The sequence below is a fragment of the Cygnus olor genome (genome assembly GCF_009769625.2).
Source record: "Cygnus olor isolate bCygOlo1 chromosome 30 unlocalized genomic scaffold, bCygOlo1.pri.v2 SUPER_30C, whole genome shotgun sequence".
Taxonomy (NCBI): Eukaryota; Metazoa; Chordata; class Aves; order Anseriformes; family Anatidae; genus Cygnus; species Cygnus olor.
The window spans coordinates 41558-58622 of record NW_024429051.1 but is presented as its reverse complement, the minus strand read 5'-3'; the positions used below and the strand labels follow the sequence as shown (position 1 = coordinate 58622).

The following is a 17065-nucleotide window of genomic DNA, read 5'->3' as shown; positions in this document are numbered from 1 at the left end:
TTTTCTAAATTACACGAAGATTTCAAAAATCTAGTTCCCGTACCTTTGACTACTTCAGGCTAGGAGAAAATCCTGGTTCTTCTGGATTTTATGATGGTCTCAGATTTGTCCTGGCTGTTTACAGTGTTATGGGAGTAAAAGAGATGAAAATAATAGATCCTTCACTTTTATTTAAAAAATGCTCCCACACTGGGCTCACTATGCTCTAAGTCATAGAAACAGAAATATTTTGCACTGCTTATTCTCCTCTGAACTGAAGCAACTCAAGACTTACCCCGATGGCCCACCAGGCATAGATCTGCTGTATGGAGCACAGGGACAGCGAGGGCAACTCAAAGATGATTAAAAAAAGAAAAAAAAAAAAGAAAAGTGGTCACCACATATCACCATTATGAGCTGCATCATAATTACACTGGTGAGTTAAAGTATTTTCTTTTGCACTGTTATTATTTCCAGAATGAAGACACGAGGATGCTGCAACAGTCCTGCTATCAAGACAAAAGAATTAGTTAATCATCTTGTGAATTTAATTACATCTGGTATATTCTCATTATCCTCCTACTACGCTACAACATTTTTTTGTTCTTATTCTTTCTTATCCTCTCTTATTCTAATCTTATGCTCTTATTCTCATTATTTTATTATTCTTATTCCCCCCCTCCTCTATTAAGTATAGTGAGAAAATGGTCAATATATTCAAGGCAAAGAAACTGTTTTTTATGGTCCTTAATGAGATTTTGCATAGATATTAATGCCTTTGAGTGGTAAGCTGCAGTCTACAGCACATAAAGCGATTTTATATTTTATTTCTTTTTCATTCCAGACCAAATCAGAGTGCCAAACAAGGAAGGGGGATGTCAGGCATGGTTCCTAATCCCGATTCCTGCTGCAGCCCTAAATCAGCTCGTGGCGTTGATGTTGCTGCAAGTGCTCAGGATCCTCTGCACAGTTTCTGAAATGTCACCACCAGAACTCTTCCGCTACCAACAGACATCCAATTTATTGCAAAAAAAAAAAAAAATCCATGCATTATCACTTAGTTAACAGAGGAGTTTTAAACCAGTCCTGAAAGCGCAAAACCTACATAAGGATTCCCAAAACCCAACAGCAAGACGTTCAGTGAGTTTTGATGGAATAAATCACTGTTTGCTGACCCCAAAATAAGAAATAACATCTTCTGCCTGCCTGGAATAGCACATCTGCATGCAGCACCTAAAATCAGGAAGCCTCTGAAGTGTCGCCCCAGGCTGACACCCTTCAGGACGCATTCCCCCATCTCCAAAAGCTTCTCTGCTAAATCTGAAAGGAATTGGTGAGAATTATGCTCAGAACAATACACGCTTATTAACTCAGTCTTTGCATCTTTCTTCTGTATCTCAGACTTTAAAAAAAAAATCAGGTCCTAATAGCAAACTGCTGAGCATCCAGAAGGTTAAGGTCTCAAATCCTCACCAAACCCCTTTTCTCCTCCATTTTAGAGATGCACGCACCCAGGTATACGCCGAAGCCCGTTACAATCCTTGACACACTACAAAACTCCCAGCAAAGCTGGCTTTGCTCTAGTCAGGCTGATTTCTAGAGCAATGCATAAAGGAACGAGCCGAGGCACGTCACGTCTCGGGGGTTTTTCTTTCAGGGCTCAACCTCCTTCCCACCTACGCTACAGCTTGCGCATAATTTATATGAAAAATGCAGTGCTGTCTTTAAGTGACAAAAAAATCTATACTATCCAAGCTTGGTTTCCTGCTGCCTAATGGCAGCAAGAAATGGCAATTATCCCCTAAAGGTGTAATAAATGGAAAAGAGAAGAGGAGAATAATTGGTAGAGAACCAAAAAAAAAGAAACAACACGCTAAAAAATTCAGCTATATGGACCCAGAATGTGCAAATACTTTCCTGATATTGTGCACCTGCCCTCAATAGCACTGGCTTTGCTTCAAAGTTTTCCCAGCACACGCCTGTGACTTTACAGCAGGCGATGCAAGTGATCTGTACGATGCTACCTATTGGCAAACTCAGTTAAAATTCTGCTGAAAGTGCCTGGTTGTGAAAAAGTCAGAGGTAGAGTCATCATTTAAATGCTTTTTTTTTTTTTGCCTGTGTTTACCTTGTCATTGTGCAAACAAACAAAAAAACCCACATATAACATAATCCAACACTAACATGAGACAAAGGACCTAAAGCCAGGTTGGAATGCATGATATTTAAGGTGTCTTGGTTGGAATTCAACCTCAAGAAGCTGATTTTAAAGCATTATTTATAGAGAAATACAGGCTTTCCAGGAACTATTTACGAAGCTAGAGGCTGCTCAATGCCTTGCTGCAGAGTCCGGCTCCATCACCTGGCTCCACCACCATGAAGCCCTGGGGTAGCTTTGCAAGACTAAGCTCAACTTGCCAAAATGTCCCCTGGGGTCACTTGTCCCCAGTCCTCAGCCATTCCAGACGTCCTTCTTTGGGCCCTCTCCAGTTTTCCACGTCCAGCTGAGGTTGTCCAGAGATCATCTGCTCCAGCCCCTTCGCTCAAAGCAGGGTCACCAACAGCAGAGACCACATCCAATGGACTTGGAATAGCTCCACAACCTGTTCCGATCACCCTTAAAATTAAAAAAAAAAAAAAAGGGGGTTCCTCATGTTTAAAGAATTTCATGTATTTCATTTTGCACACAACACCTCTTCTCCCGTCACCAGATAGCACCAGGAAGATCTTGATGCCGGTAAGTAACCAAATTTTTTTTTTTGTTAACTTTGTTTTGTGTGAAAAGACGCAAAATACCTACTCCAAGTCAAGGGCAAGGATGACCCAGGCCTTGAGGGTATCCAAAGGATGATTAACTAGGAAACTATTTAATCAAGAAAACCATTTTGTAAGGAAAAATCTGACACTTACACCCTTGAGTTTGTTACTAATCAACCTGTTGGAAACAATTGGCTGAAAAACACAGATAGGAGTGTTGTAATGTGAACCATTTGTGAACTACGCTCACAATAATCCTAAAAATCGCGGCTCTAGGCTGGGAGACCCCAGCCCAACAAGGGACTCTTCCCCTCTGAGGATGTGCAGAATGATTGCATCGTGTCAGCATTATGCTAATTATGGAGCCAATTAGAAGGGAGAGGATTGCACCGAAACCAAATTTTTTCTTGGACAACAATCCGTATGTCTTTGCATCCTCTCACCTGTTGGTTATTTCCCACCTGAGCCTTCTTTCCTCCAGGCTGAGCAGTCCCAGAGATGCTCCAGGCCCATCGTCATCTTGGTGGCCCTTCGGGGGACTCTCCCCAGTCCCTCCCATACTGGGGAGCACTGGGATCCCACTGAAGTTCCCACTCCCAGCCCTGAAATGCCACGTCCTTCCCTTCCACCACTTGCTGAGCTGCTCCAAAGACCACACGAATTATTTCCGAACAACTTGCTCAGAAGAACGCTCTCAAAAAAATGCACAACAACTTTCTGGGTTGTACAGAATAAAATCGGCCAGGATACATCGGGGGTCCGCAGAGACCATAAGAAAGAATCAGCAGCCTAATTATTCATCCGCGTTGACACCAGCAGATAGAAGCGAAGCATTCATCCTTTTCCTTCAAGACAACCCCAAGTGATGGCTGAATCCATCTGAAAGAGCGCTTCCCTCCCAGGAAGGGGACTGCACGTGGTGCCAGCATTTATTTATTCCACTTTCTTGCTGCTCAGATGGAAAAATGCCCAGGTCAGTCTGCTGCGCTGCAATAGCCTTGTTTTATCTTCGACGCCTGTCTCTTCTGTGCCTTTTGTGCATACGCAAGCAGCTCCTCGCGGCGCTATCAAAATAAGTAATAATGGTGTAGTTTGTTTGGGGAGCAAGCTGTACTAAATTATTCCGAAGGCTGATGTCTCAATGAGGAAAAATAAAGTAGCTGCGATTTTGAGATCAAGCAAGTTCAAACCTTTTCATCACGTCTTTAGACTCGCAAATTTGGCTCTCGGAAAACCAGGGGCTATTTCACCAAGTTCTCCTTCTTAAGGGAAAAACCTTTGTTTGAAGCCTGCACGGATGGAGCTGTTTATCTCCCGAATTGTTTCTGGCAGAGAAGCCATTTCTGGTATTACGCGGACTTAAAAACAGTCCAATAGGCAAACACAATCCCAACGGGAATTTAAGGACCTGCACACTTACACTTAATAAGTGGCAGCACTGCTCCAGTAAATCTAGGTTATTGCTGTGGCTCTAATTGCACTGGATCTCTCCTAGACATCGTTTCTCTTCCAGCAGTACCCTGCAGAAAACAACACACACGGCGCAGCAACGGTACAGAACAACTCCCTGGGTTGGGAGTCGGAGGAAACATCAGCCCAGGTCTAACAAACCAAGCTCAATCCTGAAAGCTGCAGATGTCTGAGATGCCCAGAGAGGAGCATTCATCTGAAGCACCAAAGCAACTGCAATTATTGCGTGGTTACAGGTTTAGCAGGAGCAAGATGAGATGCCATGGGTGCTCCAGCTGTGTGTGGGCTTCAGTTTAAGGTCAAACTGGCTAAAAACTCCAATGCAAAGCCATCAGGCTTGCAAGGTTCCTCTCCAGTGCAGACCATCCTGACTCTGTACATCTTGCTCAGAAGCAGAAAGCTCCCCATGCAACATGAATTGCTATTAAACCTCCAAAATGCCAAGCCCCGCGTTGTCTGGGAAGGAGACAGCAACCCCATTGCTGGATCTCCAAGCACTGCCATGCAAACCACGTTTTATTTGCACCAACAAAAATTATCTGCCGGGTGATTCCCTCCGTTGAACAATGCTCATGTGTCCTCGGTGCCAAGGGAGGCATATATTAAATATCGGGCTGCGGAGGGCAAGCTGAGGTCTCTAAATGCCGTAATGGAGTAATGATCCTGGAGGCAGAGGCCAAAAGCTGGATGGATAGACACCCTCTCATCATTCCAAGTTACATCCTCAAGCAAAGCGAGGCAAACACACAGGGAGCAGCAAGGTCACAATTTGCAATTCGTGACCCGTAATTACCACCGCTGAAAACAAGGGCAAGGAAAACGAGATGGCAAAGCAGCAGTCCTCGTGTGCATGGAGGGTGCTGGTGAAGCAGGAGAAGGGCAAACCCATGGCACACGACCCACGGCGAGGTGGCTGCTCTGATGTTTTTGGGTAGAGCAAAGCGACCCTCAGCTCACAGCCAACAAATCTGGGGTCACGAGTGCTGCTGTAAGATGTAAAAGCAGCATCTAGACTTCAGTCCTATGGGAGGATGGCGGAGAGCCATTGAGAGCCCCATAGTGAGTGCCCCTGTTCTCACCTCAATGATCACCTGGAGGAGTGTGAAAAGCTTGTAGTGAAATTCTCCTGTCCTCCCAGACAGAAGAAATAGTGCATCACCACCAGATGTGGCTAAACTATAATTTAAGGAGGTGCCAATTTACCCCAAAACCACCAACAGTGATGAGTGGGAGCCATCTGAGGTCTTGGCCATCACCCTCTCCCCCTTGGGATGCCTGCAATGGGGCAAGGTAGGACCAAGCTCTCTCCCAAGACCCAGAACAACCCAAAAGCACAACCGTGGCAATTGGCAGAGAAATCTGGGCAGCCCCTTGTGCATGTGCTGAAGTAAACACCAGAAATCCAGTGAGCTAACTATATGGATAAAGGCGGTGGCAAACTGGTCCATCATCTGGACGCCTCTCGACGCACCACTGTAGGACATCACGGCTTATCCTTGTTCTGCAGACCCCAAAACCTCCAAAGTTACTTAAGACCAGCACATCCCATTGTCTAAGAAAGCAAAAAACGAGTCAGAGCACAATTCAGGAGGATGCAAGGCGTACTAGGTGTCCATCGAGGCACGTTTGGACTCTGCATGTGTCAGCATCAGCAACCACAACATCCTTCCACGTGAATAATAATACAATTTCTAACACAAAACTTTTCTTTCTTTTTTAACCTAGGCTACATTTGAGATTCTCTAAAGTTTTAAATATTGTCTTGATGAATTTCAGATATTTACAATGTAGGGAAACGTGGAATGGGCATTAAACCCATGTCGTAAGGTGCCTAACTCAACACAGACTGGCTTTACACAGATGCAAATGGTTTAATCTGAATTACATTCCCAGTAGATTATTTGAACTGCACTTAATCCTTGTGTGACCACTTTTGATCATAATTTAAAGGGCTGCAAATCAGGATTAGCCGACTTCGCTCATCGACAGTGGCTGCCCACATCTGAATTCCAAACAAAATAAATCATCCACTTAGGGATTTATATTGCTCTAACTCCCTCTAAGCTAATGCCAATTTGCTAAAGTCATAAAGCTGTTGGTTTAAGAAGGCAAAAAAAAAAAAAAAAAAAAGATGACCATGGAAAACAGCTGTGGAAACCAGACAGGAAAGCAATGATCCTCCAGCACCTGCCGATGTGACCACCAGGACCACGGGTCCTCTCCCAGCTTTGGGATAGCCCCAAAATTCATGACAGTCCCAATGCATCCTTTATTTTTATTTCTAAGCAAGGCTCTGCATCGCGGGGATGCAAACCGGCCTCCAAGCCGCCTCTCATCCAGCAACAGCCCTTGGGCCCCTTATTTCACAACAGCCAGCTGGGCTACTACAGAAATAAACTACTTCAACTATTCCTTTTTGCATTCCCAAGGAGTCTAAGGAATGTCTGTACTCTGCAATTAATAGGAATATCTGAAACACTTCCTTATACTGCTGAAAGACATCGCATTTTGTCCTCTCCTCTTCTACAAGAGGAAAGAAGTGTGCTTGCAAGCAAAGCCTAGCTTCTGCCAAGTTTTTGCAACTAAAGATAAGTCTCTTCAGGTCCCAGCTAATGATTCTATTTTATTTTTTTTTTCCCTTACTTTACAATTCATCCTGTTCCGAGTGCTTAAGCAAACTCCTTGACACAGGAATCCTAATGCTGCATTTTTGGTCAGCAGCCATAACCACGCAGGTGTCATTAGGAATCAGACTGGAAAGGGGGAAAAAGGAAAAAAACTGGGGAAAAAATAGGAAAAAAAATTATCCCTCAAATTCCCTAAGACATTTTACTGAGAGATGCAGATGCAAAGTAGAATCATCACCTATAAACATATATTCTGCCAGCTTTTAATAATAATACAATAAAGATGTAAAAAAAAAAAACAAACTTGCTTTGACAGTCCCCTTTTCAGGAGGATTTGATAAATTGGTGTTTTATAGGCACAATTTTAAAGCTTCATTTTAACACCATCTAAAAGGCAGCAACGATTGTATTACATAGCAGTCACAGGTGAATCAGCTTTCGTAAAAACCTGTGCAAACAGCTGAAAAGAAAGAAAATGAGGTAGAGAAATAATGACTATTATACGCAAGAAAGCAACTTTAAAGGATGCAGCATACATCAGGAAAGGCATTACCGTCCTCTTGTTAAATTCAAATACGCTTTGAGATGCAGAAAAGTTCTTTTTTTTTCCCCCCGAAAGCACCCAGACAAAGGCAAATAGCTCCTGATGGAGCATATGCCATGGAGAAAATGTAAATGTAAGAGCAGACAGAGCTCATCATTGCAGCCTTTTTGGGGAGGATTATGTTCTAGTGAGTAAAGAGGAATGAAAACTATGACACTGAGATTTACTGTACGAAACCTTTTGGATACCCCAGGGTTGCGTTCCAGCATCCTGTGCTCATCTCCGCCTCAAAGCTGGGATCTTCCAAGCTCAGGCTGGTGAGCCAAAACCACGACAGCAAAAGCACACCACCCTCCTGGGGGTGAAGGCTTTGGGGCATAAAAACGTGGTTTTTTGGGGCAGAAAACACGTTTCTCCCGAAACGTGTGTCCCCATCACATTTCCTTCTTTTAGCCCTTGCTGCTTTCCGTTCTCTCCTCATTTAATTGCTAATCCAAATGCCTCACCAAGCACCGCGCCTGGATCCCAGCACCCTTCATGCCTGGGGAAATGCTTCTAGGACATCTCGTTAGCAGAACAGAAGAGCCAAAGGAGATCCCCCTGGATCTTTCCAAGCCTTGAACCCACCAGGGCAGAAGAGGAGTGACCTCCACACTTCCACCGCTGGAACCTCGGCGAGACCCCAAAGAGCAAACCTGATTTCCTTCTAATTAATAGGCTGTAGCCCATCACTTACGGCGCCTTAAATTCTGTAGACTTGTGAGCACCTCTCCAGTGCGAGAGGTTGGAGGCTGAAAACATTTTTAAGTGCCTTTTGACGAACACACTGACCTCTTGCTGGTGCCTCCGGGCTTAATAATGTTATCACCTTCATAGCGTTTGGGATTATTTCCCACCAGACGGGGGAGAAAGGTGCCTGAGCAGCTCACAACCTGCCAGTCCAGGTAAACCTCTCCTGGTCCTGTTGCATGCCTCCACTACCAAGCATGGATAGGATTTTTTCCGCATTCCCGTGGAGTGGCGAGGAGTCCTGTTAGCCTAGGGCTGCAGGATGCTTTCTGGTGGAGGGAATATTCCTAGCAGATTATTCTCCTGTGCTAGCATATGCATTCCTGATGGAGATGTCCTCGCAGGCTCCAGGGACAGAGGAAACTTGGTGTTTCCAAGTTTCCACTCCACATCCTGGTGTACAACACCAGACCCACAGAACCCCACCAAATAGTTACGCTGGAGATGCTGCACAAGAAATATTAGCGGGTTTCCTCCCCAAATGCAAAATATTTCTCTAGAAGCTGACCACGTCTGCTGAAACCTGTTATTTCCTCCCGTGGCATGCTGTTAGGCCGTACAATCTGTTAGCTGCGTGTTGAATTGCATCCCCGGCTGCACGGTCCAGGTGCTGCCTAACTTCACCCCCTGTGCCATGGGGCAGTTTGGGGTCTGCATTGCAACCATACCAGTTGCAAGTACCGTGGGAACTATGAACACCAATCTTGGCCCATTTCTCCTCAAAAGAAAGGATACGTGCCCAGCTATATGCAGCTTCCAGGCCTTTCTGGGAGCTCATGTAGGACAGCTGCAAATACAGCTTAAAAAAAAAAAAGAAAAAAGCAACAAGAAATAATAAAAAAAATCAATAATGATAATGATGATGGTAATGATACTACTAATAATACAACGGAAAGAAATATACTACTACTAGTAATACAAGGGAAAAAACAACAACAACAACAAAAAGCACAACGCAGAAAAATGACAAGAATTTTCATTTTTGCTCTTCACTGACAGCAAAGGGAAGGCTCCCAGCAGAAGAACCGAGGGCATCTACATTTTAAAGAGAAAACTTCAAACGGATCAAACCAGCCATTCTTCCAGCAGGTTCTTCGAACCCAGCTCCCACCGTTCCCATTCTCGTCTCCATAAGACATGGCTTCTTAGCACTTTTCTCCAATCTGGAGGCCACTCCTGGTCATCTCTTGCTCATTTCTAGCAATTTTTTATTGTGCTGCAAAAATCAGAACCAAGCTGGCTTACTAAGTCATATGGAACACCACGAGTGATGTGATTTCTTCTGCCTGGGTAATATTTGTCGGGGAATGCCACTTCTTTTCTGATAGAACACAGTTTGCAACTCAGATCTTAGTTACAGGGACCCAAGGAAGGGCATTTTTCCCGATAAAAAGCGGAGGAAAAGAAGGAAATTCATGGCTTCAAAATGAGGATGGATTAACCTGCCATGGGGTGCGGGCTGAGCTTTGGGTACCTTCAGATAGGAGCGGTGTCACAAAGAACCGAAGCCTTGTAAAGCCTCCTCCCCCCTTTTTCTCTGATTCTGGCTTAAACAAAGAACTTTTGGAGCAATCCAGAAGTAACCCTCTGACCTGGACAGAGGTCCAGAACAAATCGTGTGCTGCTGACATCACTCATCCTAAAAGATAACTGGAAAAAAAAAAAAAAAAAAAAAAACACATTTCAGGGGTAAAACTTGACCTAAAGACAAATATTCAGCCCAGTGCTGTGGCAACCTGATGCAGCAGGCTGTGCTTGATGAAGCATTAAGACAAAAACAGGCATCTTAGAAGGGTTCTCAGCATTTTGGCACAGGACTCCCTACACAAAATGCTGTGCTGTCACTCATTCTCATGCAAATATCCCTTAGGAAGAGGAAAAAAAAAAAAAAACACAAGGGGAACCGGCTGTGCGCATCCAGCCCTGGGGCATCCTGCTATTGAAAGGAATTCAAAGGATTAAGCAGTTTTAGAGGGCAGCACCAGCCCTAAAACAAATCTTACAATTTGAGTCGCTCGTCAGGAGTTCAGCCTTACAGGAAAACAGCCACAAATTATATTTTATTATATTCAAACTTCATACCCATCCACCTGGAATACGAGACAAACTGCAGAGGTCAGGCTAACTTAGCCGCCCTCAGCCTCATCTTTGATGCAATATATATATATATATATATATATATATATATATATAAATAATATGAAATTAAGAACGCATGTTTTGGTGTTAATATAATACAGAAAGCCAGCAGCCTTACCCTTGATGCAGAATATATATCTACATCTATATATATAGAAATATAATATGAAAGTAAGAATGCATATTTTGGTGTTAATATAATACAGAAAGGCAGCACCAAGCAGGCACAGGGACATCTCCAAGCTCCTGACCTGGTTTAGGTGCCTTGCATTTCCCCACCAATAAAGAACGGAGGGAAAATGTGCAATCACAGCAAAATCCTGGGCTCTGCAATAGCCCGAGCGCCACGCAGCAGCCCTCTGCTAGGATTTCTCTGGGTTGCTGATGGCATTGAGTGATGCTGGGGTGTTCAGAGAAAGGGATCTACTCGCAGGTGGATTTAAGAGTCTGTAATTTCAGACAGAAATGGCTTCTAATTACAGTGGGAGAAGGAAGACCTGTGAAAACAGATACTGCTATATAATCTGGCTTCGTTTTTCAATGAAGAAAGGCTCAATTAGCATCCAAATTGCCAATGTGGCCACATTCCCCTGGTCTGTCTAGAAGGACAGACCCAAACACTTGTCCTCCATATGTTTAAAAACCATTTCACGGGCACTTCACATCCAGTGAAGAACCCCAAATCTCAGTGGTTTGCACTGACATCAGTACTCAATCTCCCACCAGCAGCCTAAAAATTAGATAAAAAGCCAAGTTCCTCCTAAATTGCAGGTCTGGTTTGGTGAATATTTGGGATTGATGAGAGGAGTCGAGGTCTGGAAGAAGGCAGTCTTCCTCAAGGCAGCACCACCCTGGTCCCTTTGATGGGAGCTCTACCTCAGTCCACCCTACCAGCTTCATTTTTTAGTTTAAAAGAAGAAAAAAAAAAGAAATAACAATGCTCTGAGAACTCTCATTTAATAAAAAAAACCATCAGGGAAATAAGCAGGACTCGAAGCACTCTTGCTGATTCAAGTGTGTTGGGCATGACGGGAACCCAAGCTCTTTTTGCCCTGAAAAGTTTTTTTTTGTGAAATGTTTTAGCCTCGGAGCAGCTGAGCCGGACAGACGGCAGCTCGGAGCAAGGCTATTTCGGAATTCACAAGGACGTCACCCAGGGGACCCGTGCCAGGAGCCGTGCTTTGTTCCAGCTGGAAAGGAGGAGCCGCTCCGCACCTCCAGCCTCTCGTGGAGGCCAAGCGGAGGCAGCAGGAAGGGAGAGGCTTAATTCAACCAGCCTAAATAGATCAGCGTTTTAAAAGCACAAAAAAAAAAAAAAAAAGGCGGGGGGAGGAATAAGGGCTCCCTCTCCCCGTGTTACCCAACCAAAGGGCACGAAGCAGCTCCCCAGCAGGAGCCACCAGCTGCAGTTGGAGCAGTCGCAGCCCCAGCCGGTGTCACAGCGGCCGTGTAGTGACATGACCTCCTCGGTCCAGGCTTGGCTTGAATTCAGCCCAGACAAGCAAACAGACTGCAAAATATGTCACTGCCACCCATCGCTCATTATTACGCAGAAATACTAAAGCCTAGCGCAGAGCACACCAAAAAAAAACCACAACAAACCAATGCCATTTGGCAGCTGTTATATACCATGAATCTGCAGAATAATTTCGGGCGGAATGGGACCTGCAAAGGGCATCTGGTCCAGCCCTAATCCATCCTTCTCTACAGCTTCCGTCGGAGTTGAAGCAAAAGGTGAAGCCTGAACCATTTTCCCAGGCAGAAAAATGAGAAAGAAGGCTTTTCTGAACATAAAGGTCAGCTGGCAAAATAATCCAAGGAGGCCAGCAACGGGAAAAGAAAGACTTCTAATTCATCACAACCACAAAAGGTCCTCTGCCAACGTGAAAACCAGCACGATCTGGCTCCATCCTGCACATATATATATCAATTTATAGGCAAGGCAGAAGTCACATCACCAGTTTGCTGGGATATTTCCCAGGACACGGATTCCTGCGGGAATGATCACGTTTGGTTCATTCCAAGAGGTGCACCCCTGCATTTCATTTACTGCTCGTCCACCACGCCTGTGCTTGGAATCAAGTTGCTGGCTTTGCAAAACCAGCCTCCAGAAGACGTTTTCCAATCAATACGCATTATTTCCATCACAGCCAGGGCTCCCAGCACTCGTCCCAGAAAGCAGACAGGCAAATACAGCTCCGAAATGCAAAGCATATCCAGCTCAGAGCTGATCCTGCCTCATGTTAGACACGCACGAAGGAAAAAAAAAAAAAAAAAAAAAAACACCACTAGCAACGTGGGCATGAGCTATTAACTCTTTTAGTAGAGCAATTTGGGAGCTTTTTTTACACGCTGCTTGTCTGCCTCCCTCCCACCTCCCATCACTTCCACTCCTCCCCACAGCCCCAGCGCTTCCCAGCTCCTGGGGTTCAAAGGCAAGTGGAGGTCAGTGTGATCTGCAGCCTCCCGGGAGCAGCACGGCAGCAGGCACCCAGCGTGGGATGCACACGAGCACCACCACTTGCTCCAACACCGCTGAGATCCCAGCACTGAGGAGAGCCACCATGGCTCCGACAACGGGAATCGTACAGAAAGGTACCGTAAAATATTTATTTTAGGATAGTTAGGGGGAACCAAACTCACAAGAGCACTGATGCTGTCATCTAAATTGCATTTCCTCACCTCTCCCAGAATTTAAGGGAGGGAAGAATTAAACAAGAAGACCCAATCCTAAATTTCTCTTTGCCAAAGTGCTGCCCAGTTCCAACCCAGTGCCCCCAAGTCCTTATTTCTGTGGGCATCCATCGATAAGTTGGTCACCACCAAAGATCCCAGAGGGGATGGAAGCAGCCCAGGGGGTGAAGAGTAACCTTCAGAGACATGCCAGAACACAGAAAGGAGCCCAAATTTCATCCAAGACTGCACACACCTCAGTAAAATATCATCCATTTAAAGCTACCTGCTCACCTGGCCCAGTGCTTACTTGCCAAAAAAAAGGACAATGGGGAAAACACAAGGGAATGACTAAAAAGCCATTTTGGATATATTTGTTCTCCAGAAAAGTGTATGCTTGCAAGCACCTGGAAAACAAGCACCTGCTAAAATTGGGCAAGGCAGAAATTTAACAAAAATTTCGCACTTTAAAATTCAAAGCCTCGTCTGAAGCTGGTTGGGTGCCACAGAAAATCCACGGGAAGATTAATAATTCAGCTCTGAACGAGAAAAGTCAACGCACAAGGAGCAGCGATAGGACAAGTTATTTGGTCTTGGCGCTGAGTGCCTACGACAGGGCTCAGCGGAGGCTCAGTGATCCTCGAAATTTGTCTGGAAGTGTGATTGCTACCGATCAGAAAAGAATATGCACATATTTCACAGACACTCTGCTTGACGGTGAGCTCCTGCCACTCTGGGGCCAAGTGTTGGATCAGAGAAGTGGGGACAACAAAATAAAGCAGCCAGTCTCTTCTGAGTTTATAGAGGATCCAGGATTTCCCTACCACAACAAAACTCCCTTTACTCAATCCACATCAGTGAAAAAAATCCTTCATGCAGATGACGATGGTATTTTTTTCCCATTTTTCAACATGAATTCAATGTTAAACGTCATGTTGTCTGCCCTAGGCACCCAACATTTAGAAACATCCCAGTTTGGGATGGGTGAGTGCCCCTCTCACCCAGGGAGAGGGGTTTGTCTCGCAAGCATCTACCAGAAGCAGATTTTTGGGGTTTGTTCCTTCTGTGGGACAACCAACACGTGAAGAAAGGAAAGAGGGAAACTGAACAGCAGGAGCATCACAGGGGAATCCAGCTAAAACCAAGCGGGGCTCAAGCAGCAAAAAATAAAAGACCTCTTGATCCACGCCATGAAGTTCCCCTTAATATCAACCACAACCATCATTATCTGCAAGTCTTGGGGCCAGGGACGAGCTGAGGCCACCACACACTTCTCTCGTACCTGCAGATGCAATAGGAAGCATTTAGCTTTTGTCCATCCATCTCCTACATCATGCAAAGACCCAGAGCAGACAGGGAGCCCGTCTGGAGCGCCGCCCGCATCGTCCTCGTCTGAGCATCCAGCGTCCCCTCTCCGTGTCCCGACCTGGGGGGCACAGAAAGGATTGACAGACTAAGTAAATCTCTATCCAGCCACTTACTGTCAAATAATTTCAAGCAAATTAGGAGCTGCAGAGGTCCTTCTGGCTTTTGGACACCCAAAAAGCACGTGTTATGGAGAGAAACCAAAACCATCATGAAGACAGGGGCTGTGAGATGTCAAACAAAAATCTTTTCTGGTTTATGCTCATTTAGGAGCACATTACTCAGGAGCATCCCGCCCCATTCATGTCACTACCAGAAATGATGGGAGCTGCTTTAACCGAGCAGAAAGTTTCACTGATGATGCCAACAGGAGCTGAATACACTGCTCCCGCCAGGAGCCAACACCACAGGCCATAAATGTGTTGATTTAGCCTTTGAGCAAGCTGCCACACAAAATTCCCAGCACCCAAAGGGCAGCACCCATCACCTCGCAGCCACCCAGACCCTTTGCTGGGATTTGGGAGCATCAGGTATCAAAGCACACAGTGGAAATCCCACGGATCAGGATCATGGACCACTTAACAACAGCTCTTTTCCTGATCTAATAAAATCCCCACGATGAAACCACATTAAATATTCAGAGTGAGAATAAAACCTGTGTACTAAGTGGCAACACCAACTCTAACAGCATGGGACTTTTGCCCACTGCTCCTCGCTCCACTATGAGCGTTCTGCTGTAACACCACCACTAAAACCACCTCAGCAGCTCGGAAAAAATAGCATGGAGCTATATAGCTGAGAGCACCGGTGCAAATCCCAGGTGGGGATGAAATTTCCCCACGTGCACATCGCCAGAAGCATGCGGGCACGGGCCCTCTCGCGGCGAGCGAGGCAGAGGAAAATCCCCCAGCCTCAGCATCAAGAGAGAAAATGCTGCAACTGCCTGCAGCAACGCCGGCGATCGGCGAGTCTCCCGGGTTACCAACTTGGAAAAATCACACAGGAGGTTAAGAACATGTAATTTCTCCCGAAATTATGAGAAGGTGGGGGAAAAAAATAATAATAGTCGGTTGCTTGTGAATTATGGTCATCCAGGCACATTAAAAAATTGAGCATTAAGTACAACCAAACCTTGCTGCTGCTTTTTTTTTTCTTTAGTAGACTGTAAAAGGTATTTTTTAGGTTTATAAATAGATTAAGCGCCCTACATGCTTCACAGGAAGAGTTTCCACTCGCACACATCCAGCTGCAAAATGCAGACAGCATGCAAGGATTGCAGGTGGTTTGGGGGCTCCTTCATAGCCAGCCTTCCTCTGCTAGACCACAACCCTGCTTCCACCCCGATTTTCTGGGTAACGTGGCCCAGCGCCTCCCAGTTCCAGCCCTGCTCTGCTCGCCAGGTGGGTGAGGATGAAAAAACTCAGGCCAGCTCCACAATCAATGCAGTCTTTTTTTTTCTGGTTTCTGCAGAGAATCACCTTATGGGGCTCAATGACAGCACAATCACCCCCTATAAAAATGCTTCAGTGCCCAGAGCATCCTTCTCCCCTTTTTGGAGGCAGAACAAGCCTGGAAGGTCGTGCCCCTTGGATGTGACCTCGAGCTGGCGGGGGCCTCTCTCACACCCCTCCGCACCACCCCGTCCCCTGGCTGCACAGCCGAATATTGTGTGCAGAAAGGGCATGCAGCACTCAAGATCCTAAAAAAACAAACAAACAAAAAAAAAAAAACCACAGGACTGCAAACCAAGCAGGTGTGTGATGCCACCCAGGAGTGATGAAAGGAAAAAAATCCCCCCAAAAGCACTGGAAAGCCTCACTAGCCATCATCCTCACGACTCCGAGCAGACGGGTTTTTTTTTTTTCTCTCTTTTTTTTTTATTTTTACCTCCCTCTCTGCAAAAAGCTGCATCGCGGGGCTCGGCGTGTGCCTGCAATGGGCAGGGTGGATCCCACCTCCCTTGGCGGAGACAGGGCAGGCACAGCCGACAATGACACTGCAATTTATCAACAACTAGTGGGGGGAAAAAGGAAAAAAGAAAAAAAAAAAGAAAGAAAAAAAAAAAAAGAAAAAAAATATAAAAAAAAAAACTCTGAGCCCCTCCACCTCCATCATCATCCTGATTTTCCGCGGTGCTGAGCGCTCCAAAGCGGGAGGACAAAGGCGGCGGCACCGCTGCCAAACCGGAGCATCCCCCGTGAGCGACCCCCCCCCCGGACCCCCTCTTCTCCTCCTCCTCAGCTTCATCCCCGCTCACCTCTCCCCGGTGCCGAGCCTAGCGCGGGGGCGCGCCCCGCGCCGCGCCCGCCGCTCCCCCGCCGCCCATGGCCGCGGCTCCGCTCCCCCGCGGAGGCTCCCGCACCGGCGGAGGCTCCCGCACCGGCGGAGCCGGCCCCCGCCGCTGCCGCAGGGGCCGCGCCCGCTCCGCTCCGCCCCGGCTCCGGCTCCGCTCCGGCTCCGCGCAGCGGCGGCACCGGGGGGCGGCACCGGGAGGCGGGGACGCGGCGCGGCGCGGCCCCGGGATCCGAATTCCGGGTGAATTGCCCCAAAAGTGCAAGTTTTTTTTTTTTTCTTTTATTTCCCCGGGGAGCGGGGTTGCCCCTTAATTATAAGGTGGTCTTATCTTATCTTATCTTATCTTATCTTATCTTATCTTATCTTATCTTATCTTATCTTATCTTATCTTATCGATTTTATTTCATTTTATTCCCAGTAAATGGGA

At 46.1% G+C, this 17065-nt stretch overlaps 1 protein-coding gene across 6 annotated transcripts in view; it reads right to left on the bottom strand.

Moving 5' to 3' along the window:
* LOC121062811 (leucine-rich repeat and fibronectin type III domain-containing protein 1-like protein) overlaps window positions 1-16754 on the bottom strand; it is a 44654-nt gene extending 27900 nt beyond the window's left edge. For 4 of the 6 annotated variants that reach the window (XM_040543073.1, XM_040543076.1, XM_040543078.1 and 1 more), the window contains exons 1-2: window positions 16601-16753; window positions 14261-14404 (exon numbers count right to left, since the gene is read on the bottom strand). In XM_040543073.1, the coding sequence (XP_040399007.1) occupies window positions 14261-14301 (41 nt within the window). In that variant the 5' untranslated portion in view covers window positions 14302-14404; window positions 16601-16753. Of the gene's footprint in view, window positions 1-274; window positions 310-14260; window positions 14405-16600 lie in introns of those variants that run through there. The other 2 variants (XM_040543077.1, XM_040543074.1) reach the window with 2 other exon arrangements.
* Window positions 16755-17065: the final 311 nt, after the last annotated feature.